A 25,674-nucleotide genomic window follows, 5' to 3' on the forward strand; every position below is an offset into this window, starting at 1 on the left:
TGGGCTGCTTTGCCACCTTGAGAAATCCGGTCACTATTCCACGACTATTTTCATTTTCTTTTGAATATTTTCTGTGTCGCTGTACATTGCTTACCTAAAGTAACCCCTTGTGTAAAAGTTCTGTGATGCTGTCGGGTGTTATTCAGTAAACACGATCAATGTTCTACCTCATTAAGTTAATGCTAATACAAATAGACAGCAGCATTTACACTCTAGATTTTAACAGCTGACAGTGACCCCAGTTTTTTTGTCCAAACATTTCAGGAGCTACTATATTAATTTACCATCAGTGTTTCCTGATGCAACTGCAACTGCAGTGCAACTGTGTGTGCAGCTTGAGCTTCTGTGTTTCTGACCCGTAAAGGACAAAGCACTTTGACATTTGTAACTTACTTAACTGCAGATGTAGTGTGGTAAGATCAGTGTATTTTTTTAAAGAATAATTATTATAATGATCATAATTATCTTTGCCCTTCAGCTCAATGTGTGTTTTTGATACTTTGATGGTAACACTTCATGCATGACTGCTGTAACAGTGCTTCTAGATGATGAAGGCCTCATCTTGCACCTCTGGCCTCTTTTTTATGAAGCACGTGATGTCGGCAAACCTAGAAATAAAACCCGCACGAGCTGACGTCAGTATGCTGAAGTGCCGAGTCAACAAAATGACTAAGAGTCAGCTGACAAGTTCACTTCAGAAACATAGGAACTATAGACTGGAGTTACATTTAATCCTACTTTTTTTTACATTATCTTTGAATGTAATAAAGACTATTATAGATATTGATGAGAAAATAGATCCCTGTTTTATTGTGATAATTTGCCATCTAATCGGCTACTGAGACCACTTCACGCAGTTTTATTTGCATACAAGAATTCGCTTTTATGGGCTTGATAATATTGTTTTTCGCGGCTGCATTCTAAAATGTAAAGCCAGCCCTGAGAATGCAGGAGGCCACAGCTCAAGACTAACGACTGAATTTACACGTGGAGCCAAATGATCCACTTTAACAAGGCTTGTTGATATGTGATGAGAGTGTGTGAAATGTGCGTGTCGCCCCACTTCGGCAGATACCTTGTTTCACAGGCTTAATAAATCTTTCACAGTGGAACAGTTTGACCACAGACTGTTAACACGGATATACTGTATTCTGGAGTTAAACGGGTTAATGATTTATTTATCGCAAAATCATTGTTAAATAAAACGTAAAGCGGGACAAGTCTTAAACATGTATTAGAAGCTGTTTGCTGTGGTATATTCGTCATAAAAATGCTAATATGTATTCTAATCTTGAAGGCCATAGTGATTTGTTTTGGAGCCTGAAGTCATGTGACGCGCATTCAGTGACGTGGCAGAAGAACGGCCAATCAGCTCGCAGGTATAGCCCTGACTTGTTTACCGCCTGCTTCCGTGTTTTCGCTCCACTCTCTGGGAGGTTGTTGCTCTGCGATGGACTCTGTCAGCATATCAGCGCCCACACAGGCAATATATACCTGATTCTTTCTTTATTTCCAGTCTGGTACTTTATTTTTGACGTAATATTCATGTAAGACATCCGGTAGTTAGTGAGGGTTATCGTCACTGCTACCTAGCTAGCTAAGTATCAAACTAAACGTTTCGGTTTAATTGTATGAACTGTGTTAAACATGTATCGTTACTTGACGATACCGATATACTTTAGTTAACTAATACAGTTTGAATGTCTTCGGGAAAAGCAAACCTTTGTTTCGTTACGACCACCTTACCTGGAAGATTTTGTGAGATTTTTGTTGAGTGACATATTGTGTATGTGTTGAGTGTGGGATGAAAGCTCTGCCTTCTGATTCATGTGTTCGAGCTGTTGATGCCATATTCAAATTATGCTTGATTGGAGGCATTGCTCATTGGCTGAGAACTGAGAATGTTAAAATGTACAGTGTTCTTGACATTTCTGTTTTTCACCTGCAGAATATGTGGACAGACGGAGTCCTAACACGGGGCACCTTTAGTTGGACCACACAGGGAAACTTCACTTCCTTGTGTCCTAATGGGTCCAAATGGATTTGGGAAGGACTTGGGGAATGTGCACAGGATGCAAGAGATATGGCCAGCGTCTATCTGGGCCTTATTTCCATCCTCTGCTTCATGATGTCTTCACTTCCGTAAGTATTTTGGTGCATATGTATCTTTCAGAAGAAGTGTGGTTTTATTTAAATGCTGTGTTTAAATGTCCTTGTTCTTTCTTTGGCTGCAGACAGTACTACAGCTCCTGTAAAACAGGGAATATGGACAGTGCCCTCTCTATTTGGTTTCTGCTGCTGTGGTTGGGAGGTGACTCCTGCAATCTGGTGGGCTCTTTTTTGGCTGACCAGCTTCCACTTCAGGTGACTTCTAGTGATTGCCTTAGTGCGGAGTTGTTTCCCATGATTGGTGTATTATCAATTAATCTATAAGTCTGTGATGTTTAGAGATTAATAATTAAATGTGTCAAAGATTTAAACCAGTGGTAAAGTGTCCTTCAAAGTTATGAAACCTAGAAATGTAGTCTAGGGATTGTTATTTTCTTTTAGAGTTTTAAAAGTATGTTTTATGCAGTGTTGTGCCTGAAATGTATCACATTATAGAGCCTTTAGCAGCTAATTAATGTTTGTTGATCAGGGACCTAGGTGATTCATTGAGTAATGTTCTTATTGATCATCTTATCTTAACTATTTCTTTTGCCAGAAGCTTACAGAGACTTATTTTTGTGTTAAGAAAATATTTGTTTGTTTGTCTTGTCTCTTGTCTCTTTCCTTGTCATGCAGACATATACAGCGGTGTATTACGTTGTGGCTGACCTATTGATGCTGGCCATGTATGCTTATTACAAGCTAAGAAACAAAGTGGCGGAACGTGAGTGATTTGGTTTGTTTTTACGTGCAGTTCTCTTTAAACAAGTGGCATCTGCAAACATGTTATCCCCAACTGTTGTCTTAGCATTTAATAATGCAGCTGATCTGTCAGTTTAATGTGATATAGACGCTTATTGACGGCTTGCTATCAGTGCAGACAGAGAAAGAGCACTAATCACTATAAGATGTACAAATGCTATCACACGTCTCCAGTGGTTTAGTTTCCTTTTACTGGCGACCTTTGACTCTTGTCTGGTTGAATGTGGAGAGATGTCTTAATGTACCCAGGTGCTGTCTCTTCACAGGTAGGAGGGTTTTGCATGTGGTGGGTGTAGTCTGCGTCCTGGGCTTCACCACAAGCTTCACCCACCTCACCGGTGCAGACACGCAGCAGGACATTTTTTCTTCTGGGTTCAGAAGTCGCTCCTTGCTCTCAGCCACGGGGGCTGTGAAAGTAAGTCCTGCTCATTTATTAAATTATGATTATTAATTGTTATTATTACAAAGGCATGAGATGATTATTGCAATACTCTGCATCTGCCCCTCTGTCCCTCCAGGCTTTCACCCCTAAAGAGATTATTGGTTTCTCTATTGGGTCCGTGTCATCAGTGCTCTACCTCTGTTCTAGACTTCCACAGATATACACTAATGTAAGTGTGACACACAGCCGCATCATTATTTAGCACTCAAGGTCATAGAAAGTCATACAAATGTTAACTTTTTACCTGTACATTTACAAGTGTATTGAATTATTTTAAATTGAATAAATTGATACAAGAAAAAGTTTGTAAACACTTCCAATGGTATATAAAAATGAGCTTCAAGAAAAATAGTATATAATAACTTGAGTAAGATGATCCAGTCACTCTCATGTATCATTTTTATTTCTGTCTAAATGATATAAGTAAGAGTTATCAAAGTGAAAGAAGAGAGATTTAATGTACCTTATAACTGAGCAACCAAAAATGCAAGTGAATGTAATCTAGCATGAAGGTGCAGCTGTCTCTCCAGTCAGCACATTTCACATCAGTTCAAGGTTCACAGCTCTGTTAAACGTAGCTCAGCCTTTTAAAGGATTTTGTCTTTCCCACTTCCCCTCTCATTGTCACTCATCTGCCCACAGCTTAAGAGGAAGTCGACAGAAGGAGTGTCTTACTTCCTGTTCGCGCTGATCATCCTGGGAAACACTCTATATGGCCTGAGTGTCCTACTGAAGAACCCTGATGAGGGGCAGGCTGAAGGCAACTACCTGATTCATCACCTGCCCTGGCTCATCGGCAGCCTGGGCACTCTCTTCTTAGACCTCATTGTATCCTTTCAAAGAGGAAAAAAACTGCTGGGCCTCACGGCTCTCCTTAATCCCACATACATGCTACATTTTAGGCAATGCTGAGCTGGTAAGAGAGTACAGTTCATCAGACGGGTTTAGGTCTCATGACTGTGTGTGCATGGAAATGCAATACTCTGTATCAAAGGTCCAGGCACTTGCAGGGAATTTGGTTTGCTGCCAGCATGGGATAGCTATAGATTGTAAAAACTGCTGCACTGCATAAACGTGGTGTGGTGGAAGTGGACTGAAGTATTTTGCTGGGCTAACGCCTGTAATCAGTTAGATTCCTCTAATTGTAGTAACCCATATATTTGTAGCTTATACTCAGGACTGTGAAGCTACGCTAAGCAAAGCTATCATTATTGTGGCATAGAGATGACAGAGAGATAAAGCAACTGAAGTCTAGGCAGGCAGCCCACACCCTATTATGACACCCCATTGTCACTAAAGCCCTTAATAACCTTAACTAAGCACTATATATGATTTAAATGCATGTGAGTGATTTAAATGTACAGTCGTCATGGCATTATGTGGTATTGAGTCACTGTTGGAGGCAGACTCAAGTGGCCATTCAAGGAACTGCAGGTCTTTACATTTCCTTCACTCTGCTTCAGATCTCTGTCCAGTTCTTAGTTTACCGCAGAGCTCCGGAGTGCTTGGACGTCAACCATGATGAGACAACACCTCTGATGCAGAGCTAAACCAAAACACTGAGAGTGTACCGGTGGGACTGGAGCGTCTTCAGTGAAATCTCTCAATCATATCCCAAACACAACATTAGGATGACAAAAAAACTGCACACTTTAATTTTATAGTTGTATTTATTATACTTTCATCCTCTTGTAATGTTTACAATGTGTTTTTAACCACAGAGCACAGCGACGGATGAGTTAAGATAATATATAGAACTTTTCATTTGAAGTTTTAAAGGGACATTTCGGGTGTCGAACATGGATGGAATCTCCTCCTGTCAAGCCTGAACTCTCATGGAGGAAAAAAAACACATAGATTTAGAATTATTCTGGTGCCAACACGGACAGATGACCAATCTCTGCACGAAGGCCTGTCTGATTTGTGTTTCTTGTAACTTGAATTTTTCAATTTTCAATTTCACGCACATTTAATTGTATAGAATGTAGTGCCATAATCAAACAAAATATTTTTTTTAGCATGAATTCTTTTTTTGTGTATTTTGGCTTAACGTTTTGTACTCCTACGGCTTTATTTTCTTGACCAGTTTTGATTGCACTGGTGATAATCATCACGTCCCTTAACGCAGACTTTTTTTTTTTTTTTTTTACCACTTTTGTTGGTTAAATCACACATTTTTCATCTACACAGTTTTGCACAACTTGGTTTTGTACTTTGAAAAAAAATGTTAAATATATTTGGTGGGTCAGTGTACTGTAAAGATTAAACAACTGAACAACACTTTCTCTTTTACACGTCTTGATCCAGTCATTTAAGATGATCCCACATTCATTATTTTACTGTAAGAGCTCCTCAGTTTACTCTCTTCACCTCCCACACAAGGTCATCTCTCGACCTTAACGTTGACCTATGACGCTTTGCCTTCACTGACCTCCGGCGACTGTTTGACCTGCTCCTGGGAGGCCTTCACAGCCATGTTGTTTTTCTTCATTAGCAGATTCACGCTGGCCTCTCAGTTGCCCCTCTCCTCCCTCATGACACACACACACACTTACACTTACTATTAAACATTGAAAACAGTAAGAGCCCACCCACTGAGGAAGTAAGGTCAGAAGTGTGTGTGTGGTTGTGAAACAGTGGCAGAGAGATTGTTAAGCGGGTTGGGAAGTTTGCAGGAAGAGCACACAGTGATAGGGCGCATCCATCCATCACCAGCACGAACAAGAGGCTGTTTATAAACATTATATACTGGGAATTTCTTAATGAGATGATTCCAGCTCCTGAGTTGGGGGTGAGGAAACATTTTCGTGGTTTGCTAGTGAAGTTCACTAATGCCTCCATTACAGAACTCAACATACATTTTAGCATTAAATCCGAATGGTTTGTTTAAATAGGAGATCTTTGGTCAGAGTTCCACATGTCTCTAAAACACACTTGAAAGGTTCTGTTTACTCTGTGTGTGTGTGTGTGTGTAAGAGAGAGAGAATAGAGGCTGGGCTGCTGTCATCATTCAAAAAAGTGAAAGCTGGACAAAGTGAGAGTGGACGCGTTACACAGCAGGAAGACTCCAAACATCAGCGGTGAGTCCAGCTAACACAGCTGAAAGATAATATAACTCATCTTTATCATCAGCTTTTGCTTTGACGCAGAATGCAATCTTAGTGGGAATCAATTTAGGTGATATACAAATGTAAATAAAACCTTTGAAAAGTACAACTTATATGTACTTTGCTACTTTTTAGCCCTTAAAAATGTTGTATAGTGTTGGCTGCAGGCCCTGTTCTGATGACCATGTGTTTACATGCTGCTTTATATTAAGCACAATTGAGGGTATTTTGTGAAGTTAAGCATGTATAATGTCTCATCACAGAAGACAGACTGACTGCTGTGTGAAAGGCCCACTTCACAATGACCTCCACAGAACAGAGGAAATGCCTCCAAACAAATGCTTTAAGTAGACGTCTGACAATTTACATTCCTAATCATGATAGCCAAACACCCACAAGCGCTCACATACGCTCAGACATAAGCCGTGGACTTTACTCACAAAATCCTGAGGCCACTTTTAACGTGAGCGTCAATTTCCTGCGAGGATCAGTAAACAGTCCAGGCCATTATCGAGCTGCAGCTACCAACCAGCCAGCTGCCTGATAAAGATGGGAGCTGAACACACGGACAGGACGTCCCGAGCTGGATTTATGATGTGCTGAATTTATCTCAGGGTTTGTGCTGTGAGTGAGTCAGGACTAATGAGCTTAAGGGTTTCACATGCCATCTTGTTTCTGGTGTAGACCAAAAGAAACTGCATTATGTGGAGCAGCCAGACTCTGATCCTGATGCAAAGAACACATATTTCTGAACTAAGCATGAAAGTCTGTCCCTGCTTCCTCTTCTTTTTCTTCTTTTTTTCACGACACTCATCTCCCAGGGGGCGAGCCCTCATAGTTAGGCCTGTGTCCAACAGTGTGACACCTCCTGAAGATCCATGGTGACATTTGCACGCTCTCAGATGATGTCTCCATCATTCAGAGTCACTCTCTGTGCTGCTGCCTGCTCTCTGTCCTCCGTCCACTCCTCAGAGGTCACAGACAGTTAGAGGGATGGCTCTGTGGTGTTAGGCTTGTTTTACCACATATGTTGGGATGTGACATGCTACAGTAATAACTAATAATGGATCTATGTCAGACTCTAACACCAGTATTTCACTGTACCTTTTTTTAAATAGTATACTGCACTGTATGCAGATGATGCTGCAGTGATGCATCCAGACATCCACCCTCAGGATTTGTCTTTGTCTGATGATGGTGATCCTCTGACATCCTAGGCCAACACCAGGCAAAGTTGTCCCCAGTTTTAACATCAATAAATCCACGTAGTAGTTGGTGTAGATATTCATGTTGACCACAGGATTGATCACAGTCTGTCACCTGTAAAACTAGTCAGTCAGCTTCAGGTGACAGGTCTCTGGATAAACTGTGGATTTTGAGCACGGTTCTTTTTGATCAATACACTTTTGTCCTCAAGTTTTTGTTGTGTACAGCACAAAATAACCATATTAGTGAGGTAAAAAAGAAAAGCAGTTAATCAATTAGACGTAACACTGTGGAAAAAGTAACTCCTTCCAGGGCATTAAAGCAGCGTCAGAGGTTAAAATGAGACAGGATCCACCTGATCCGACTCATCCAAATGGTTTCAGATCCTACTTTATTACTACGCAGTGTCTCCAGCATGACTGTATATTCAGTCCACAGAATTCAATGTTCATTCAATGATCATTCCATTTTCAATGGAAAATGTTTCCCGTCTTGTCATATGTGAATATTTTTTATTCAAAAATAATTTCATGTAGTTTGTTTGACTTTCCTTGGTCATAATTACAGTAAATGTTTGTATGTTTTTAAAAATTGGGACACAATGTTTTGTTTTACTTGTTTGCTCTCTTCCAGTTTGACCTTTTACCCAAAGTCCAATTTATCTTGAAGCAGTGTTGTCACTGTGGCCACATATGTACCAATTTACCCTTTGTACACTTAAAAGCAAAGACAAGCGAGCAAACCGTTACTGTTTCCTTTCTCACTGAGACTGATGGCATCAGCGAAGGCCGCAGTTTCAGTGAGAGTGATTGGCTGGTCTCTAACCCTCTGCCTTCCAGCAGTGAGCCCTGTGGTTCCCATAATGAGCCGCTGAGAGGGATGATAGGCGGGTGGGAGGACACAGTTAATCCTCAGTAAGCATGCTACATGTCAAACGGCCATGCTCGCAGATTTGCAGGCCTGTGTTGGGGTCACTCTTGTATCTCCTCTGGGCGGTTTCGGGGTCTTGGCTCCTTTCGCTCTGGTTAACTGTGTGTGGGGGAGGTGGAGGTCCAGGAGACACTTAAATCTAACTGCTGTCCAATATTAACTGCAGCACAAACAAAAAGCAAAGTAAACACACTCCCAAGCCCCGAAGGACAAACGTGGACAGACACATTCAGTAAACTCTTAAATATCTTAAATATAATCTGGAGTACCAAAAGCTTAAAATGTTTGAACAGATGGTTTAATGTCTGGAATTCTTTTAGATTGAACTTTTTTGTGCCACTTGTCACTCCACGTCCCCTTTTTTCTGGTCTGTGATGTCCAGCTGTTTGGTCCACTCTCCCACATCCCTGTCCTTCCTGGGTGTCCCCACTTTCTCTCCTGTTTTTTTTCCATCGAGCACACCCCCCAGGGAGGCTTAAGACCTCCTCCAGTACATCATCCAGCACACACCAAAGATCCTCAGCTGTACTCTTCCTCTCTGCTTTTTTTATTTTTTGTTTTTTAAAGGCTGGGATATCAGCTTAGAGACCTGCACACGTCCTGGGGGATCGAGGAATGTCTCTGCACTTCCCAGATCCTTGATATATGTGTGAATCCTCTGAGTGACCGACTGTGTGTGTGTTTGTGTGTGAAGACAGGTCCAGTGTTGGTAGCTGTAGAGAGGATTTTCTTCTGTCCAGATGAGAGAGTGGACGGAGCTGGAGATGAGCTTTTCGGCAGGAGGGTTTCTCTCTACCTCGGATGGTTACTGCTCCACAGAGCAGCTCCAGTACTACGGTGAGTACATGCTAACACATGCACTTTGTTACCCTCAGCTCCTTCAATTTATCTTACTATCTACTACTTCTTTTCATTTCCTTCCACTTTTTCTTACTTCTCTTAAAAAGCCTTTATATTCATGCTGTATTTCTGTTGTTAGAGGGGCAATAAATTAACACTGCAGGACACATTCAGACATGTAGCGGCCATGTCTCACCTGATTGAATATAAGGAGATATTTCATTTGCAAAGCAGCCTTTGTGTTATCAATCAGCAGTTAAAGCATGTATATGATGCTGTGTGACATCATTGGGTTATCATGCTAATAATTTTCATAATTTGTTTTAGAATGTCACAGTTGAACAGTGGCATTTATGAGGCTCATTTTCCAGAGTCAGTTTTCTGGATAATAATATGGAGTATAACTCTTAGGCCCTATTTTAGGTATTGAAAAATATGGAATATATGTTTCTTCTGGTTCATGCATGTCTTTGCAGGGAAAATATTTTTTAGATATTATCAAGTGAACTACTGAACAATGGTGTCTAAATCACTATGATCTAGGTTTTGGAGGATCCAAGTAATAGACTGATCTATTTGACTGTATATCATAGTTAGCCTAGTTAGCATGGTAGCTTCTGAAGTGAAACAGTTTACAAATACATGATGTGTAATGTATCCGGTATTTTTATATAAATACTGTACTGTAATATTTACCAGCTGCTTTATAACCACAACATTGTGTAAGTGTGTGAGCCAATGTCCTCATTAGGCTGTTGTAATACAAAATGTTGTATAGGCCTATAAGAATTGGGCCTGCATCCTTTTTGCCAGAGAAAACATCACCATCATAGAGTGACACCTGAGCTCGGACTACTTTAGGCTCTGCTCTGTGAGTGTTCCCATTCATTCACAGTATGCAGAGATATTACATACATTAAATGTAACAGCTTATAATCCATAGTGGAAGCCTACAGTATCTCATGGTGGAGTGAGCCGGGTACATGTTCTAATGTGTTATTGCATTATAAATATGGCTTCTGAATGATGATGATGCTAACCATCTCTGAGAACTCAGTGACGTGGAATAAAAGCAGTTGTTGAGGAGGTTCAGCCGGCTCGCTGTGTTCACAGCACGCAGGAAGGCTGAGCCTGCATTGGAGGATCTATTTATACTGATGTGGATCATCAACAAATTGTCCCTGTTGTCTCCCCTCCTGCCCTTTGGAGGAGATGGGGGGGTTGTCTATGGGGGGTAGTTTGCTGGTGTTGTTTGGCTCCCTAGCGTGCGTGGGATGGAGAGGAGGCTGAGGAGTGTTTAGACAGCGTTCAGATGGTTTACAAACAGTACAAAGCACAGCTCTGTCACACGCCGAGACCCCCCCCCCCCCCCCCGCTCCCTCCCCAACACCACCATCGCCGGCACGGTCTGGTGAAGACAGGAAACATCTGGAGAGGCAGTGGATGATAAGAGAAAAAAAGGAAGGGGTGGCAAGGGTTAATAAGCACTCTGCAATGTGAAAGGAAGCTCTCTGTAATGTGTCAGGATCATTTTATCAACTTTTCAGTCAAGACTAATGACAGACCAATCAAAATATTTATAGAAGAATTAGAAGAAAATAACCTACATTCTTGACTACATTTGAAGGTAAATATATCATTTATTAAAGGGTAGCTCTACTCATTTCACACATATTATTAGGAGGAATCACTTCCAGCTCCAACTACTGCAGTTCTACTAGTGGCCACTTGATGGTGACTCCAAAAACAAGTCTATTTTAATCCCTGTTGAAATGCTCTGATTAAGTGTATGTTTGCAGGATGTGGTTTAGTCTCAAAAATGACATAGCAACTGCACAATGGAGACTTATATTACCTGTTTGAATGATGTTTAGACTTGAAGTGAAGCCAGCTTTACTCACCTCTTAACCCATTTTCAGCTTTGCTGAGAGGTAGTGGACATAAATGCTGCCAAAATGGTGACACCTGGGGCACAAGACTTTACTGTTCAGCCTGTTTCTCTCCACTAATACAGTCAAAGGCTAAAATGCATTTAGTATTTATGCTCATACCCAGCTGGATATCACAACTTTGCTGCTTTTGTTTATGACCATTCTTCTACTCCTCCAACTTTGTGGAGGACCTCCAACCTTTAACATTCAGATTGATATATTGTTTTAAGCCATCATCTTCATGCATGTTAGAAGTATCCGTCCCTGTAGGCCTGAGACTCCTCACTGCTCTTTAATCAGTGCGGAACCAAGTCCCACAGCAGTCCTGGTCACTTTGGGCCCAGCTGTGCTTTAAGAGGCTGCCAATGGTCACACATGTTTTCTCAGTGGAGACAGGTCTTGCAAAACACCATCCGCTGACCCACTCTCCAAGACGTTTCAGGCCGTCCCAGCACTGACCGTTCATTACTAAAAGGGGGGGGGGGGTCAAAAATCCTGAATGGCACTGGGAGCTTTCAGCTGCATCCTGTTTCAGCAGTCTGAACCAGTTCACAGGGTCTCACTCTGAGCTTTTTATTATATCCCCTAAGAGCCATTAGAATGGTGAAGTCACGTAAAATTACATTCCTGTGACGTTCTTTGAAATATTCATTCAAGTTTCAGTCACGCTCAGACTGCTGCCTTTGTTTTATTTCAGCATGTGAATCAAGTCTGCCGAACAAAATTAATGATTTGAGCAAATTCAACCAGCACAAAGCATCCTGCCAAATTAACCAGGATTATGCCAATATAACAAACTGCTCTATCTCCACAATGATTTACAGCTCCAACCAACCACTGAAACACACACACACTCAACAGAAGGCTGTGTTTTTCCCCACATTTATGTAAAGGACTTTTCCATGAAAATCCAAAAACAAAGAAGATTTTCCAGATGTAGCACAAGAAGAGGGTTAATTCAAGTAAACTCAAAGGGGCTGACATGGCTGCTAAATTGGCTAACTTGCTTAGCTAATACCATTCAATTAAACTTAATTGGGTCTGTATTGATAATAGATAATAATCAATGCAATACTGACTGCAGTTCGCATAACGGCCACAGATGTCACTGTTAACCAGCTAAAAACTTTCAGAGACTGATTGGAAACTTTTATTTGATTTGATTTGAATTGTTTAATTCTTTGTTCTAGTCATGTTAATTTCCATCTCCCATGTGTTACTTCTGTGCTTGCTTCCTTAATTGATTGATTGATTTATTTTTTTTACTTGTACCTTCTTTTTCAGACATGCTGGCTGAACCTCTGGGCTATCCCTTGCAGGACCCTGACCTCCAGCTGCTCCCTTACAACCAACAACAGTACAGCCCTGCCAATTTGCCCTTCTCCCTCTACGGCTCTCCACCATCCTCCACCCCTTCTCCTTCCTCTTCTTCATCTTCTTCACAGCTTTGCCATCCTCCGTACCATTACAGCCCTCCTTGTCTGGAGACCCCCTGTGATACTAGCCCAGAGCCCTACTGCGGGGGCCTGGTTCAGGGGCTGGGAGCAGTAGGCCTGCCTCTTGGACGGAGGTCACGGGTGGGGTCAGGAGGGAAGATCAGAGGTCAGGATGAGTTGTGTGTGGTGTGTGGAGACAAAGCGTCAGGGTATCACTACAACGCTCTCACATGCGAGGGATGCAAAGGTACATCACTATGAAATCTTGAACACCTGTTCTTTTATTTGTTAAGACACTACAGGTCCTTTCCTTTTAACCGTAGGTTTCTTCAGGCGTAGTGTGACTAAGAAAGCTGTGTATCACTGCAAGAGTGGTGGGGACTGTGAGATGGACATGTACATGAGGAGGAAGTGCCAGGACTGCCGGCTGAGGAAGTGCCGCGCCGTGGGAATGCTGGCTGAGTGTACGACATCGGCTTCAAATTCATAATATCAACTGTTTAAAACGCTAAAATCACACTTTTATATCTATATATAGAACACCTATATACACATTACACATATACGTGTATTGTTCTTTCCTAGGCCTGCTGACCGAGGTTCAGTGCCAATCTAAACGCCTGAGGAAGGGCGGTAAAGGCAGAGGGCAGGAGGAAGAGGAGAACACAGACAGTAGGAGAGTCAGCTCCACCAGCAGGTTACCTGCACAGGTACTGGACTCACACAGTCTGGGTCAGCATGTGGGATGAAGCTGACATTCATAGTACACATGTGATCCTCTTTGAAACAGATACACTCACAGTGTAGTGACACAGAAATAGACACATTTAGGGGTATTTTTTTAAGTAAAATCAAAATAAATTAAATGTAAATGCATAAATGCAGCCCTATATTTATCTTAGCTGCAAATCCCATCCAAGCAGAGTCAGGAAATTACAAATTATAGGCAATAATAATGCAAGTCAATGGATAGAAGTTTGGAACTTTTAGTCTGGAAACAGGAACATTTTCAAGATTTATTCAACTGGTTCTGCAGTGATCAGCTGCAGCTCTAGTAGCATTAAGCCTTTACACCTTTATATCTAAAAACAGACCTGCAGGAAGTCAAAGCCACACATGGTGTGTATTTACTTTTAGTACAGCATTTATCTCACAGTTCAGCCCTCCTTGTGATTTTGCTAAGGGCTAAGGGTTACAGGTGTGTTTTTGTGTATCAGGCGGCGTCGTCCAGTTTAACCCGAGAGCAGAAATACATTGTAGACAAGATGGTGGAAGCTCATCACCTGTACAGAGCTCAGGACAGCAGGGTGAGTCACAGCATGGAAACACTTCACTGACTCACAAACACAAAGGCTACAAACAGTGGTCACATTACTCCCTGTGTGTATGCGGTCAGGTGTTTGAGTGGCCATGTGCAGAAGAAGGGGAGGGCTCGTCTGATGTTTTATCACCCCACATACAAAGACTGCTGCAGTTCGCCAGGACGGTGCCAGGTGAGATGAAGGGAAGATGAGGGCAAATATTCTAAGCCTTATAAATAACGCCTGCCAGCTGCTTTTCATTTCCATTAAACTTTTAAAACTTTCTTTATAAGGATTCTAAAACTAGAAGAGCAGAATCTAATTTACTATCAAATCCTTTAGCAGATTAGTATCAAACACTTTAATACCTTGAAAAAGACCTAAATTTGTCTTCTCTGTCCTTGCTGCTGTAATTCCTGCATAAGTAGACTCTAAAATGATCATGTCGTGTTCTTTTATAATGTAATACAACAATACTAAAACATTATTTATCAAGTAATAAAATGGTATATGAAAAAAGACATAGTAGTACATCATATGGATTTTGGGAACTGAACTATGAAAACTGACTTGACCAAAGGTGCCCAAGTTATTTCTCATGAAGGGCCAAAGACAAAATGGACGACAAGCTGTGGGTTAAGTCTGTCTTTCAATATTACTATTAATGTATACGTGACATAAGTGGACAGTTTTGAAATGCCGTAAATATCTGTATATACTTTAATTGATGTACTCCTCACAGGTTTTGACCTCCTGGACTTCTCAGATCAGACTGCCCTCTTATCTGTCTCCTCTCTGGAGGTCATGTTTTTGCTCTCAGCTCAGCAGTTCTCCCACAATCCAGCTGGCCCCAGTCCAGGTATGTGAACAAGCCACAGAAGGAGGAAGATCACCAGACCCACCTAAACCACCACACCTAACATCCCTGCAGACATGGAGAAACACATTTCAGGGTAATACTGTAGTTAATGATGATTAATCCTTTATTTTTCGTCAGCTCTGCAGCTTTTTGGTACGTCGACACACAACTGGCTCAGAAATGCTGAGTCAAAGGAAAACATCCACAGTTTAGGTGAGTACACACACACACACACACACACACACATAAGGTTGTGAAGAAGTGGTGGAGTGAATAAGTAAATGAGGCCTTTGTTGTTTGCTGGTGTGAACAGGAGGCAGTGAGGATCTCTTTGGACCGGTGCTCAGCTTCTTCCACAGCATGGCGGTGCTGCGGGTGACAGAGGCCGAGTACACTCTGCTTACAGCCACAGCTCTGCTCTGCTCAGGTCTGACCAGCAGTAAACAATCATTAACTTATCTGCAAGCTCTTTAGCAAATCATGAGCCACTGACTGATTCACTCAATCTCTTAAGGCGTCTAACTGTGGATTTTACCATGGCTCTAAGCCTGACAGAGACCCCTCAGACCCCCTCAGTTTATTGGATATAAACACAGAGAAAGTTGTGTTCCTGTGTTGTGAACGTCTCTCTCTCTCTCTCTCTCTCTCTCTGTCCCTGATCTGCAGACAGGGTATCCCTGCAGGCAGCCAGCTGTGTTGATAAAATGCAGGAACTGATCTTAGACCTGCTGTCCAGGGTGTGTGGGACCCAGGCTGGAGCTGCGCGAGGGGGACCGCAGCGATTTGGCCGCTTGCTGGGCAGACTGACAGAGCTCCGAACCCTGCGTCACAACTACCTCCTCGTGATCAGACAGCAGCCTGGACACTGATGGAGAGGACATACAGGAACATGATGAAAACAATGTCATCTCTGGGAAGTTTCATATTTCATCTTTAATTTACAATTTACAAATGTTTAGAAATATGTCGGATCAACAGGTTTGTTTCATCAGTTCAGTCCTGCAGTCATTTCAGAGCATCTAAAATCTGCTTGTGGACTGAAAGGTTGTGATTTTTTTATAGGTCTTTTTTTATACAGTTAACATAAATAATAAATATGTTCCACTTTTCTGAGTAAAATAAAGGAAAAAGAAAACTTTGTTTCACTGGAGAAAAAACACAACTCATGGTAAGTATCCCAAAAAAGTTATTTAATAGAGCATTTATTTCCCAAAATGAGGGAATACTGGTTACAGACAAAATATTTGGTGAGCAGGTAAAATATGCAGGTAATACAAGCTTATGAAGGTGTTTTTTCCATTTAATAAAATGGGGCTCTTAATAATAAATAGAATCCTCTGGGGGGTAAAACAGTGAATAGTTTGTCGTTGGTCTTCCATAAAAAAAATCATCAAAAACCAAACGTGCGAAGTCAGCTGTTAAAACGTGGGCTGCATGTTTTTAAAAACCTCCCTCCATTTGTTTTAAATAAGATTTAATTTTCAACTTTAACCAATATAGCTTTATTTCTATATTTCTGTCTTCCATAAATAAATTATTTCTCTCTGTATCAAAAAGAGAATTCAAATATAAGAACGGCTCATTGTGTTGTATGCTCAGAATGTACACATACACACACGCGCACACACACAAACACACCACAATGAAATTACATCAGAAACAGGCTAAATACACTGCAGCAAGTCAGGAATCATTTTATCTCCACAATTATACACAGCCTCGCTTTGGCCCTGTGTGGGCTGATTGAAATACGCATTTTAAAACAGCAACATTAAATTAAAAATCAAGTTTGATAATACACATACATATGTACACAAAGTGTGCCTTTATAATATACAAGTTTGTAAAAGATTAAAATGTAAAAAGCTTTTGTATAAAAGATGGCAGTGAACCATTCATCAGTCTTCTGCAGTTCATATAAATATGTCAAATCTCTTTTCTGACAATTTGATTCCTTGGCAGTAGCATTATACAAAATAGAGGGGAATATCTGTGATCAAGACCCCCTGCTTCTACACATCCAGGTGGAGGAAGCAGATGCCTCGATACATCCCTGAAGGGGAATTAACATTTACTATCCGCAGTATAGTAAAGATAACTTCATTCACGTCTGGAGTTCCACAGTGACACAAAGGCAAACGCGGCTGCTCTGTGTCAGACACTAGTGGTTTGGTAATGAACTACAGCCCAGGACTCGCTGCTGCAATCTCTTCAGACCGCAGTGTGAATACAGATTCAGCTGGCAGAGGCACTCAGCCCACCTGCTGCTTTAAGACCAAACAGAAATGCATAGTAGCTGACTGTGGGTGCACACGGCGCTTCCAGCTGCCCCCTACAGGTAGCTGGAGGCCACGAAACCCTGACTGTGGCTCACTCTGCTCTGGTGGATAAGGGCGCGGTCGTACGCCACCTGGACAGACTTGCGGATGCTGGATTTGCGGCCCTCCATTATGCGCAGCTTGTCAGCAGTATCGTCCACGCCTAAAGGTGTCACTTTGTCACGGGGAAGCCACTGCCTACAATGTAAGATCGAGAATATGAACTCTTCATTACATTTCCACTAAGTTTCCAGTATTTATTATGAGGTCACAGCCTGACTTGATCAGAAACTCACCATGTCCGCTTGTTGTCAAAGAAGAGCACCAGGTAGAGCCTGTCATTGGTCTCCTCCTGCCTCTGCTCCCCTAGGTGGAGAACATTTTTGGGTGGGACTGGGATGGGTACCCCATTGTGCAGCAGGCCCTCCTCGGGCATTTCTGGGTCAATGATCTGAACAACACACATAAATAACAGAAATAATTTAGTGTGACATTTGTTTTGTTGAAAGCTCATAGTTTATGGTAATAGCAGATAAAATTAGTTATTACCAGTGCAGGATAGGAGGGATATCCTCGACACTTGGCCCACACCAGGTCGAGAGGCTCCAGCTCCGATTCATCCTCAGATGTTTGGCTACCATTGCCTCCAAAAGCAGATTATTAAATTAATATTGTATAAAGATAAAAGCAAACACATGAAAAATATGACTGACAAGAAAAAAAGAAGTACCAGTGTAATCTGAGTCTCCATTGACTATGTCCAAGAAGGGAACTTTGGAAAGAGCAGGTTTGCCAAGGCTTCGTTTGGGTGGTGAGCTGCTGTAAAACAGTAGGTTGTACTGTCAGTACTCTGCCACTGTTCACCAAAGGTGGAGAAGCAATGATAGGAGATACAACATGTCTTACATTTCTTTGTGGAGGACTGGGCAGGGGCTGTACTCAGAGTCCGACGTGCTGTCTTTGTGCTTGTTGAAGCCGTTGGTCAGTCCTGAAAGCACAGTGACAAAAATAGAACAGCTGCTGCTGAGATTACTGAAGAAAACCAGCCAGAAAAAAAGACATTTTAGGCAGCTGCTATATTCGTTCTTTTCTTAAGCCTGTAAGCAAAGGGATTTCCAAATGTATTTACAGTGTCAACATGTAGTTACTGCATTGTGAAGTGTGGATACTGTTGTCTATTTTATTTATGTGACAAGCTTGTGCAGAGGTGAGAGTACTTGTGTGAAACAGCTTTTTTGAACATAAAGTTGTATAAAATTAAACAATTACATCAACTGTTACTGACATTTCCATAATTTGAAGTCAGGTTGCAGGCACAATTTATTACTAGCTAGCAGCACATCTTACTGATGATGTCCTACAGGTCCCTGTGTAGCTTTAGTTTCTAAATACTTGAAAGTTTCTCACCACTTTCTAGTGCACGATTTGGCGTTTTCTCCAGCTCATTTTCTGAGCACATGTCTCGACTGGGGGTCCATTGTTCATTTAGCGTGGGGGGTCCTGGGCTTTTCTGTGGAGTTTTGGTTGGAGTAGACAAAGGTGTAGATGAGTTGCTGGCTGTAGAACTGATTGCTGTAGTCTCATTGGGTGGTCCTTTTCCATTCAGCAAAGGATTGTCTCTCTCTCTGTACAGCTTGGCTCCATTTTTTGCTTTCTTAAACAACACAGAGGTTCGTCGTCCGACTCCCCCAGTGGTGGGCCGCGGGGGGGCGCTGAGCTCTGGCAGGCCGTTGGTCACCGCCTGCCCTTCACTGTGCAAACTGTTAGTCAGCGACGCAGATCGCTCCTGTGCTTTAGTGCAATTGATGCTCTCTGTGGTGCTGTTTGAGAGTTCACTGTCCATTTTAAGGCGCTTGCAGGGCCAGCTGAGGGACTGGGGCTCCCCTGTGATTGGTCGCAGGGTGGGTGGCTCCAGTGGTGCGTCCCCCTGTCGTGGAGGAGGAGCCGGCCCTGTGGGTTCCAGTGTTGGTGGCGAAATGGATTTGAGGTCTTCTGAAAGATGAGGAGATAAATAAAATTCAATTTCATCCAGTTTTTTTATTTTAAACGAATGCTCATTTAGTATGTAGTGTGATGTGGTGGTGCAGTATTCACGCTGGAAAATGGTGTCACTTTGTAATGATTCACAGTTCATTCTAACACTAACCACAGCCCAAAGGGAGTTGAGGCATTCTGTAGATATGGAGGACCTGATCAAGACAAGTGAATAAAGAACTTCGCTCTCACAACTGTACACCAGCAACATGGTAACATGACACTTTTTATGACTCGAATCACAGGTGCTCTGCTGCAGTCTTCTGTTTGGCTGGACTAGCCTGTGCTCAGAAGTGGGATGATATGGCATGACTGTACGTGGCCAATGGAGAGTGGTGAGTCTATGAGAGTGATGTATAGAAGAGGTGCAGACAAAGAGTGCACTGGGAGAGAGGAGTTGTGAGGCAGCCATGGCTAACGAGACTCTGTTGGCCCCTACTTACTAGACTGGAGACAGTGGGGTGGTTGGGGTTGGTGCGTGGGGGGGACCCTGGCTCAATTACCTGAGGACAATGTTCCGTTAGCTCATGTTCACAACTGGTCTCATTGAAAAAAAGTGTTGTTTAAAGGTTCATGCATTGGCAATTTCATAGTATAAAAATGTCAGTGCTCTTCATCACCCACCTTTGTCTGAAGACAAAAGACTGTTATCTGGCTTGATGTCCTTGTCATCTTCCTCCTCATCGTCATCTTCTTCCTCATCTTTAAGATGTCCGTTAAGGAGGCTGTGCCGGGGGTGTTGGCCCTGCCTGTAGCGGATGAAATTAATCTCACGACGAAGCAGGCGAATGCGTCGAGTCCGTGCACCGCTGCACCGCATAGACGTGACAAAGTCCAGCTTTTCTAGCAGCTCCTTCAGTTGTTCTTCCACCGTCATATGAAGCCGGTTGTCTGGATCTAGCACACTGTCAACTAAAAAAAGCAAAGAGGTAGAATGATACATCAAGGTGGAATAGATGAACAATCATTTAAAGAACAAGAAGCCTTTAAAGGATGAAATGTCAGACTCCATTACATCTTGACAAAGTTTGATATTCACCATATGCTGGGAGAACCACCAAGTGCTATAGTGCGTGTATACATCATCACAATGACTCACCATCCTCCCAGGTGCAGCTGTAGAAGTCTCGTTTCTGGGGTGATTCTGAGAGGTGCATGCCAGTATCCAGGTTCAGGCCGATGTTGGTGGCTTGTCTGTGGGCATGGCGTAATATGGCGCCACCTAGGTCTCGAAGACGCAGTGCTGCCCTGTGGAAGACCGTGTCCTTCGTGTTGTAGAGGAGGCAATTTGAGACCATCAGGTTAAAGTCTGTTTCCAGGTCACCAACCGAGTGGTAGGTGTGACTTTCAAGCTTAGAGCGCATAGTGGAGAAGTCCATCGGATGGCTTATAAACTCCAAGTAGTCTGGGACCTGAGGACAACATTTACAAGAATTACAAGTATTAACTTGTATGTACTTCACTAGGAAAAAACAAAAAAAACAAATGTCTGACCTCCTTGATATCAACTGGCTGTGCAAAAATCTGGGCTGTGTCCTTTTCCTGTAGTTGGTCCAGAGTGGAGCGGAGCAACACTAGCACTGGGGTCAACTGCATCTCCAGAGCTGCCTGGTGAACTTTGACCTAAAGTCCAAGTCAAGAGGATGCACACGTGATTATCTCTGAAATATTGTATTCTTTTTAGGACTTGCATAAAAAGTACAGATTTCTGAGAATGTTACCTGCTCTCGCTTGAGTTTCTCCCTCTTACGGATGAGCTCCACCAGCAGCCTGGCTTTTTCAAGATCATGCCGAAGCTTCTGCCAATATCTCAGTGCTTCTCTTGCAGCAGACATTTTCTCATCCACTTCAGGCTGCAAATTACAAAACTTTCATTAACGCTGTGTCATAGATGCCTTGCCAACTACAAGTAAAGACCATCACACTGTCAATATTAAACCTAAAAAAAGTAGTTCTGTGTTGCACCCCAACCTGTTCAGTATTCCTTTGGGTTTGGATGTTTGAGTGCAAACGCCGGACTAGTGGCACGCCGCTCCTCGACTGACGTTTCAGTAGCCAATAACTATGTAACCTCTGCATGAACTGGTTTTTCCTCTGGAACAGGATTCCTTTGCAGATGATGTTTAGTCTGTTAAACAGAGATGGATCCAGGTTACCGTTACTGTCAACATAACTGATATCAATCACAGCATCTTCACTAGAGAACAGTTGTAGCCGTCCACTTGTGTTGATGTACACTGGCTAGTAAATCCAAACAATTCCAACAAAATGCACATTTACTGTGTACTGTTTTAGCAAAAACAACAAACACAGATACATTTTATTTAGAATAAATAATCTGACCTGCTTGTGGGAATCTGAGGCACTGACACTTGTGGTGAACCAGTGTGTGAGTCTGTATTCTTTTTCCCTTTCTTTTTATCGTTCTTGACATCGTCAGACTTTCTGCCTTTCTTCGGTGTTGCTGGACCCTCTGTGTAGGCGCTCCGTCCTCTAATAGCCCTCCCTCTGCTGCCCACCACTCGCCCTTCACTCTCCTCATCTGACCCAGTCTCTTGTCCTTGTGGAGAATGGGCTTCACAGAATGCTGTCTTCTTAACGGAAAATGTGGTCCCGTTGATGTTTGTTTCTCTCACAGGATCTATCTTCATAAACAGGCCGGCTCGCTGAGCACACGTGACATGAAATGCGGTGTAGCAGTTGGCCTTGTGGCACTGAATAGATGCACCGCGGCCCTTCTGCTTGCACAGGTAACAGGTAAGTTTCCAGCGTGCTGGGGGGATGTTATTGACCCCTTCCACTGGTTCAAGAAACACTGTGTTGGCAAAGCAGACTTCAGGAATCCATATAGCACAGACCACATGTGCCCAGCGGCCATCACTTGTTTGCTTGAATGCACCACCACGGTTTGGGCAAAGAACACAGTCAACAGGTTTCTGAGGGGACTGGAGGCAGCAGCGGCACAGCCACTGGCCTTCGGGGATATATGGCACTCCATAACACTCCTGGTGTACAGCCAGGTTGCAGGAGTCACAGAAGAGAATCACGTTGCTGTTGAGGCACTCGTCATCCAGGCACACACAGCAGAAGGCATCATCGTCTATAGTACTTTGAGAGGGTGCCCGGTTGCGAGCTTCCCGGTATGCCTCCTCCTCCAACCGGTCCACCAACAGCTCAAATGTGTCTGGTGAGATAGCTGAGTAACCCTCTGATGTCCGGCCAGAATTGATCATTTCCAGCCAGGCTGTATCCTCTTCATCCATGTCATACTCCGCCTTAGATTCATGCTCTTCAGCTGAATGTTCAATGTAACGGTAATATGCTGTAGGCAAACAAGGTGCCTCAAGTGGTGTAAAGGTTTCCTGCACACGAAACTTCGGTTCAGGGAGGGTCATGTGGTGATGGTGTGATGTGTTTAGCTTTTCAGGTGACTGTGGGTGAGAATTGGGGCAGTGGTTTTTGGGAGGGGGTGGAGACTTGATGGAGGAACATTTGGAGTCTTTCCGGCGGCCTCGGGGTGTGACTGATTTGCGGGCTGTGTGATAACTGCTGGTGGGAGGTGATGACTGCACACTGTTCTCTTTGTTGCTGTTACACTCACTTATGTCCTGAGCCATCATCTCATCTTCAGTGATAACCTCCAAAGGCTCCAAAACAGAAATCCGATGAAGCCTACCATCCAGTTCCACTTCCACCACCTTCTGGGCCTGGGCATAGCTCAGGGTTTCTCTGCTTGGAGAGGCTTTGAGGCTGTAAGGGGATGGTGAACGCTGCCGGGCACCGCCACGCCCGCCAGCAGTGCCATTGGTTTTTTTGACATCTACACCACCTCCTCCGGCCACTTGGCCTTTTCGCCGTGGCTTCCTCATAGGCCACTGCTCACTCTTTCCCTCCTGTAAGGTTAACAAAATATATTAATATATATTATAAACAGTAGTCAATGCAATCATTTAGAGACAACATTTGATAGTAAAAATATTTGGTTAAAATTACATGTGTACTTTTTGGCAAAAAAAAAAACATGCACACACAGTTTGTAAAAAGTCCAATTTCTGCAGCTTGAATTTGAGTTCTTCTTGCAGTGTCTCATTGCATATAACACGTGAACCTGAACTATTCTGTCAAAAGATAGAGCTCAAGGATTCTCTCTATATATACACACATATACAACATAGATGAAAATAAATCATTTGAATTGCTTTTGGAGGGACTTTATATTCTACCCTTGAAAGAAACCACTGTATTAAGGATATACACACTTTTGTATAAAAGTGAGAGAGCATGGAGGAAGAACATGCTTGAGCAAAGTAAATAACAACAGAAGAATTAGCATACAATTAACATATAAATTCATAGGTATGTTAAGAATTATACTAGCATTGAGGACTTGCTATTATTTCTGTTAGTACAAATTAGAATTATGCCTTTAAGATATTAGCCAGTTTAGGTCTTAGTGATTTAATCTGATATCATAAAATGTACAGTACAAAACCTTTGTGCCGACTCTACAATTATTCCAAGCTTCAACATTAAACACTAGCTATAATTAATAGCAACAAGCAATCTGTTAAGTCGCAGCAGTTTGTGTGGTTAACATTTTAATTGATGACGGCTTTAGTAACTATAATAGCAACGTATTAATCATCCAGAATCATCATTGTAGCAATCACCCATTGCTACATTTGATGTTGATATTTGGTTTTATTATATTGGCTGTGCAGTAGTCACTTATTTTTTATTTATCTATTTATGCTGCACTTCTTCAACAGTCAGTTCTATGATTATTATAGTGCAAGGAAATTTTTTATACATATCGCTATGAGTATGTGAGTACACGATGCCTGTAAACATTCCATCACACTTCATCTCGGAAATCTACTCACCCCCCAAAATAGCTAAATAAAAGAACCAATGTATTGACAGCTAGTCAGCTGCGAAGTAGAGGTTTAGTCTTTACAGCAAAACACATGCAGCTAGTAAAGAAAAATGATCTGTCGATTATTTTCGACTTTATCGCATAAAATGTTGGCATTCTCTATCAACGATAGCCACAACACAACCACCATATCCAATCAGCTTTCAGCTAAGTTGAACTGATCCAAGCCAGGGCCAATGAGATTCGAGAATACCACAGTCTCAGCAGATCTGTGTCCTTATTTCGACAGTAAAATGTCAGCCATATTTACAGTTTTAGAACACTGGTAAACGCTTGTTTATGCTTTAAATCTCAGTTACATGTTTGTCTAAGTTGAAGCAGAGAACTGCACATTGTTACGTTGGAATAAGAACAGCCATACTTAACAAAAACGTACCGAGAGAAGTAAATATATGTCAGCTAGCTAGCATGCTAACTTTAAGCAGGACTGGAGTTAGCTGGTTTGGTATTTCTTAAGGTTGACAGGATAAATAACATAACAAACCACATTAACAAATCTGAAGTCAAAAGTTATGAATGTCAAAATAATAAACAGTAGCAGTATAACACATAATATTCATCTTACCTATTATGGATACTGGCTGACAGGGACAGCTCAACAGCCGGCGGTCTCAAACCGCTTTAACAGTAATGGTTGCCTATCCAGGCGGCTTGTTAGCTGCACTCCAGAAGCTAATAGCCACCGTTAGCAAGCCACAGTTTGGTGGTCCAGCCGGTATATTTCGCTGTTTTATAACCCCTCTGTATCTTCACAACGCTCCGTTTGTGAGGCGGGCAGTCAATACCGATGGCTCACTCAAAACGAGACCGATATATCTGCATGAAAAACCTGAGAAAAAGCTTATTGTTTACCCTATTTTGTCAGAAGGAGAGATACTAGCCTCCTTTTGGCTAGTTAGCTAGCTATTTGGAGCCCAGAGTATGTGCTAAATCGATATTAGCCTAAGTAAAAACATCGGACTTCCGGGTATAGATTTCAAAATATTTCCTCATTTGCGTGCATGTAAGTTATACACTAATTCCATTAAAATGTTCTAACTTGTGAATAAATGTAATTTTGTGCCAAAATATTATTTTTATCGACGTGTAATACCCTTTGCGGCAAAACGTGGACAAGCAGTTATCTAGAGTTTGCTTTATACTGTGTTTTAGGAATGTGCAGGGCAGAGCTCTTCCACCTTTTTTGTGTTTTTGCATGTTTTTATTTACTGCAATCGAAAAAAATGAACAAAAGATGCGGACACTCATATAAGAAGTTGGTTAACAAGTATAGGGAAACAAATCTAAAAGGGAAAATCAATACTAAATCCATGAATAAATTTGTGCAGCTCAGTTCAAAGAAAAAGGCAGAAATTTAAGCTACAATGTATTGTTTTGATGGTTAGTGTTGACAAAACATACAAATTGAGGTTTCATTCCATTCT

At 42.2% G+C, this 25,674-nt stretch overlaps 3 protein-coding genes across 4 annotated transcripts; 2 read left to right on the forward strand and 1 right to left on the reverse strand.

Moving 5' to 3' along the window:
- Positions 1–1,390: 1,390 nt before the first annotated feature.
- slc66a1 (solute carrier family 66 member 1) lies at positions 1,391–5,644 on the forward strand. Its single transcript, XM_028410324.1, has 8 exons — positions 1,391–1,483; positions 1,949–2,142; positions 2,235–2,364; positions 2,785–2,872; positions 3,177–3,325; positions 3,429–3,521; positions 3,995–4,180; positions 4,816–5,644. The coding sequence occupies exons 1-8, from the start codon at positions 1,451–1,453 to the stop codon at positions 4,900–4,902; spliced, it is 960 nt and encodes a 319-aa protein (XP_028266125.1). The 5' UTR covers positions 1,391–1,450; the 3' UTR covers positions 4,903–5,644.
- Positions 5,645–6,039: 395 nt separating this feature from the next.
- nr1h5 (nuclear receptor subfamily 1, group H, member 5) lies at positions 6,040–16,349 on the forward strand. Its single transcript, XM_028410321.1, has 11 exons — positions 6,040–6,432; positions 9,290–9,432; positions 12,651–13,049; positions 13,126–13,266; positions 13,388–13,512; positions 14,020–14,109; positions 14,199–14,295; positions 14,846–14,962; positions 15,101–15,175; positions 15,276–15,389; positions 15,629–16,349. Exons 2-11 carry the CDS (start codon positions 9,336–9,338, stop codon positions 15,829–15,831), a joined length of 1,458 nt encoding a protein of 485 aa, XP_028266122.1. The 5' UTR covers positions 6,040–6,432; positions 9,290–9,335; the 3' UTR covers positions 15,832–16,349.
- Positions 16,132–25,154, reverse strand: brpf3b (bromodomain and PHD finger containing, 3b). 2 transcript variants are annotated; one of them, XM_028410320.1, is made up of 13 exons: positions 24,816–25,154; positions 21,658–23,207; positions 21,286–21,442; positions 21,036–21,167; positions 20,809–20,937; positions 20,414–20,726; positions 19,939–20,226; positions 18,688–19,269; positions 18,187–18,268; positions 18,011–18,099; positions 17,830–17,924; positions 17,577–17,731; positions 16,132–17,478 (listed from the first exon to the last, which is right to left on the reverse strand). In XM_028410320.1, the coding sequence occupies exons 2-13, from the start codon at positions 23,181–23,183 to the stop codon at positions 17,295–17,297; spliced, it is 3,732 nt and encodes a 1,243-aa protein (XP_028266121.1). In that variant the 5' UTR covers positions 23,184–23,207; positions 24,816–25,154; the 3' UTR covers positions 16,132–17,294. The 2 variants fall into 2 exon arrangements, with proteins under 2 accessions (XP_028266121.1, XP_028266120.1); XM_028410319.1 differs by having other exon boundaries at positions 18,688–19,272.
- Positions 25,155–25,674: the final 520 nt, after the last annotated feature.

Source organism: Parambassis ranga, chromosome 7, assembly GCF_900634625.1.
Source record: "Parambassis ranga chromosome 7, fParRan2.1, whole genome shotgun sequence".
Classification (NCBI taxonomy): Eukaryota; Metazoa; Chordata; class Actinopteri; family Ambassidae; genus Parambassis; species Parambassis ranga.

What these genes read in the sequence shown, in the direction of transcription:
- slc66a1 (XM_028410324.1), top strand. Translation starts at nt 1,451, where the DNA reads ATGGACTCTGTCAGCATATCAGCGCCCACACAG. An exon ending in GCATATCAGCGCCCACACAG is followed by an intron (nt 1,484 to 1,948) that starts GCAATATATACC and finishes TTTCACCTGCAG; the next exon opens with AATATGTGGACAGACGGAGT. An exon ending in CTGACCAGCTTCCACTTCAG is followed by an intron (nt 2,365 to 2,784) that starts GTGACTTCTAGT and finishes CTTGTCATGCAG; the next exon opens with ACATATACAGCGGTGTATTA.
- brpf3b (XM_028410319.1), bottom strand. Translation starts at nt 23,183, where the DNA reads ATGAGGAAGCCACGGCGAAAAGGCCAAGTGGCCGGAGGAGGTGGTGTA. An exon ending in AGAAACTCAAGCGAGAGCAG is followed by an intron (nt 20,938 to 21,035) that starts GTAACATTCTCA and finishes CTTGGACTTTAG; the next exon opens with GTCAAAGTTCACCAGGCAGC. An exon ending in CCAGTCCTCCACAAAGAAAT is followed by an intron (nt 18,100 to 18,186) that starts GTAAGACATGTT and finishes ACTGTTTTACAG; the next exon opens with CAGCTCACCACCCAAACGAA.
- nr1h5 (XM_028410321.1), top strand. Translation starts at nt 9,336, where the DNA reads ATGAGAGAGTGGACGGAGCTGGAGATGAGCTTTTCGGCAGGAGGGTTT. An exon ending in CGTGGGAATGCTGGCTGAGT is followed by an intron (nt 13,267 to 13,387) that starts GTACGACATCGG and finishes GTTCTTTCCTAG; the next exon opens with GCCTGCTGACCGAGGTTCAG. An exon ending in TCCAGCTGGCCCCAGTCCAG is followed by an intron (nt 14,963 to 15,100) that starts GTATGTGAACAA and finishes ATTTTTCGTCAG; the next exon opens with CTCTGCAGCTTTTTGGTACG.